Source organism: Wasmannia auropunctata, unplaced genomic scaffold (genome assembly GCF_000956235.1).
Source record: "Wasmannia auropunctata unplaced genomic scaffold, wasmannia.A_1.0 LD336092.1, whole genome shotgun sequence".
Lineage (NCBI taxonomy): Eukaryota > Metazoa > Arthropoda > Insecta > Hymenoptera > Formicidae > Wasmannia > Wasmannia auropunctata.
In genome coordinates this window covers 3149534-3151980 of record NW_012026798.1, presented here as the reverse complement: position 1 = coordinate 3151980, position 2447 = coordinate 3149534, and the positions used below count along the sequence as shown (strand labels likewise).

Here is a 2447-nt window from a genome sequence, read left to right as displayed (position 1 = left end):
GGGGGTAATAACATAAATATTTTCTCTTCTGTTGTAATAACGTCGAAATATATTTCTATATTTAATTTCTTTTCATATTTTTTCTTTACAAATATGAATATTTTTCTTTTAATTTTATCTCGATATCACGCAAGAATTAGCTCATTTAATAATTATTTAAAATAATTTTTTTTTAAATACCCCGAATTCAGGGTGTGGAATTTCCCACCCACGGGATGTCTAGATGTGGAAAGCTCCATACCCTCCATAAGGAAATCTCCGTCCCTGAAAATCTCATGGCTACTTTAACACTTAGGATACAGCGTAGAGTCCGACCGAAATTTCGGTCTCGATTTCGGTTACGGCCAGTCTCGGTCAAAAATCAGGGTTTCAGTTTTGTTTTCGGTTTCGGCCGAAATTAAGAAAGAAAATTTCGGTAAGCCGAAACTGGTTTGCAACGCACTGGCGAGCGTTTGAGAAGTTATGTTATAAGATGAGAATATTTTAATACAATATTAATAAGATATATTATAAAATCTTATTTAAAAAAATATATATAAATTTCACACATTTTTCTATAATTTTCTGAACATTATATGGAACTTTTGTAAGACTTATCCAACAGTTTCGGTTTCGGTTTCGGCCGAAATTGAATAAAAACTAAATATTCGTTTTCGGTTTCGACTAAAACTAAGAAAGTGGTTTCGGACTCTAATAGCGGAGTAATTTGAATAGTGGGGTAATTTAAATAATAGTTATAAGCATTTGCAAGAATTTCAGAAAAATAAGAGATTTTAAGATACATTTCATTATATCAGACAATAATATAATAAAATGTATCTTAAAATCTCTTATTTTTCTGAAATTCTTGCAAATTAATGCTTACTGTTATCCAAATTACCCAGCTGTATCCTATTGTATAAAAATCAGTATTATTCATAACATTAATTTAAATGTTACTTTAAATCAATAACTTGTAACCATTTTCTTTAATATTTTTTTTAGGTATGGAAATAGTGGGTACAAAATGGCGTGCCGCCATCACTGTTTTATATCAAATTCCATTCAGTTTAGGCCACATGTCGCTGGCAGGACTGGCCTTCTGGTTTCGGCATTGGCAACATCTACAGATTGCCATTACACTTCCGTCTGTCGTTCTTTTAAGTTATTGGTGGATAGTACCTGAATCACCCAGGTGGTTGCTAGCTATGGGAAAACAGAAGGAAGTATGCGAGATATTGCAGAAGGCGGTCGACGTTAATAAAGTGGAAAATATAGACATTCCCGAAGTGGTCAGGAAACACTGTTTGCACCAGGTAGGGGTTACAATTTATTTTTGTTGAAATATGTATTTCAACAAATTGTAGAGCCAATAATATATGTAATGTAATGTAATCGTTGATGAAGAAAAATTTTCCAAGAAACATTGTTACACACAATTTAAAATATTATATATGAACTCTTTTTGACTTGCTAAAACACTCGCTTTTATTTGATTTTAGAATCTTAGAAAATCTACGCAGGATTACAGAGCTTCGTTTTTCGACTTGCTCCGCACGCCGAACATGCGAGTAAAGTCGCTCTCTATCTTCTTCAATTGGATCGTCTGCGGAATGGGTTTGTTTGGCATATCACAGTACATCGGCCAGGTCGGTGGCGATATTTTCATTAATTTCGCAGTGTCCGGCGCTATACAGATTCCTGGGAATTTTGTCGCTTGGTGGGCAATGAATACATTAGGCCGACGGATTACCCTGATTTGCAGTCATTCTATAAGCGGCGTGGCCTGTCTATTCTTAATTATTGTCTCAGACAGTAAGAAATCTTACCATATGAATATAATATATCGTTGTTTTTTTTTTTATAATGCCTCCTCTTGCTTTGCAATAATCAATGGAACAATTTTGCACTAAAAATTTTCTTACTATATCGATCTTGATAATGTCATTATTTTTAGTAAATCTATTAAAGTGTTTAGTAAATTCATTAAAGAGTTTAGAAATAAATATTTCTATTTATTGAGTGTTGATCTAAATTTGAATGGAGAGCTAATTAGTGAGCATAAAAAAGTTTCATCGTATAATTGTTAAGGGGTTTCACCACGCCTGAGGTCTTAAAATGATACCTAAGTTTGGAATTTTTTTGTGGGTAAATAGATAACTTTATTTAAAAGCTGTTTAGAGGACATTATTGTACATATATAGAAAACCAAAAAAATATTTTTTAATTTTTTTTATGCACAAAATGGCGGCGCAATGGGCTACTTGCGAAATCCATTTTTTTCTGTTTTTTTAAATCGGTGTACAGGATTCCATCATTTTAAAACCTCAGGGGTGGTGAAATCCCTTAAGGGGTTACACCACCTTGAGCGCCTAAAAATCATAGGTAACTTTAGGAATTTTTTTTAGGAAAACAATAAAAGTAATACAAAATTCGTTTTAAGGCTTTAATAATACATGTCTTTAGAA

At 32.7% G+C, this 2447-nt stretch overlaps 1 protein-coding gene across 3 annotated transcripts in view; it reads left to right on the top strand.

The window, feature by feature from the left end:
* The window catches only part of LOC105463030 (organic cation transporter protein-like), a 13444-nt gene that overhangs the window by 8661 nt on the left and 2336 nt on the right, over positions 1-2447 (top strand). For all 3 annotated transcript variants that reach the window (XM_011710036.1, XM_011710039.1, XM_011710038.1), the window contains exons 6-7: positions 985-1295; positions 1482-1794. In XM_011710036.1, coding sequence (XP_011708338.1) covers positions 985-1295; positions 1482-1794 — 624 coding nt within the window. The remainder of the gene's footprint in view (positions 1-984; positions 1296-1481; positions 1795-2447) is intronic.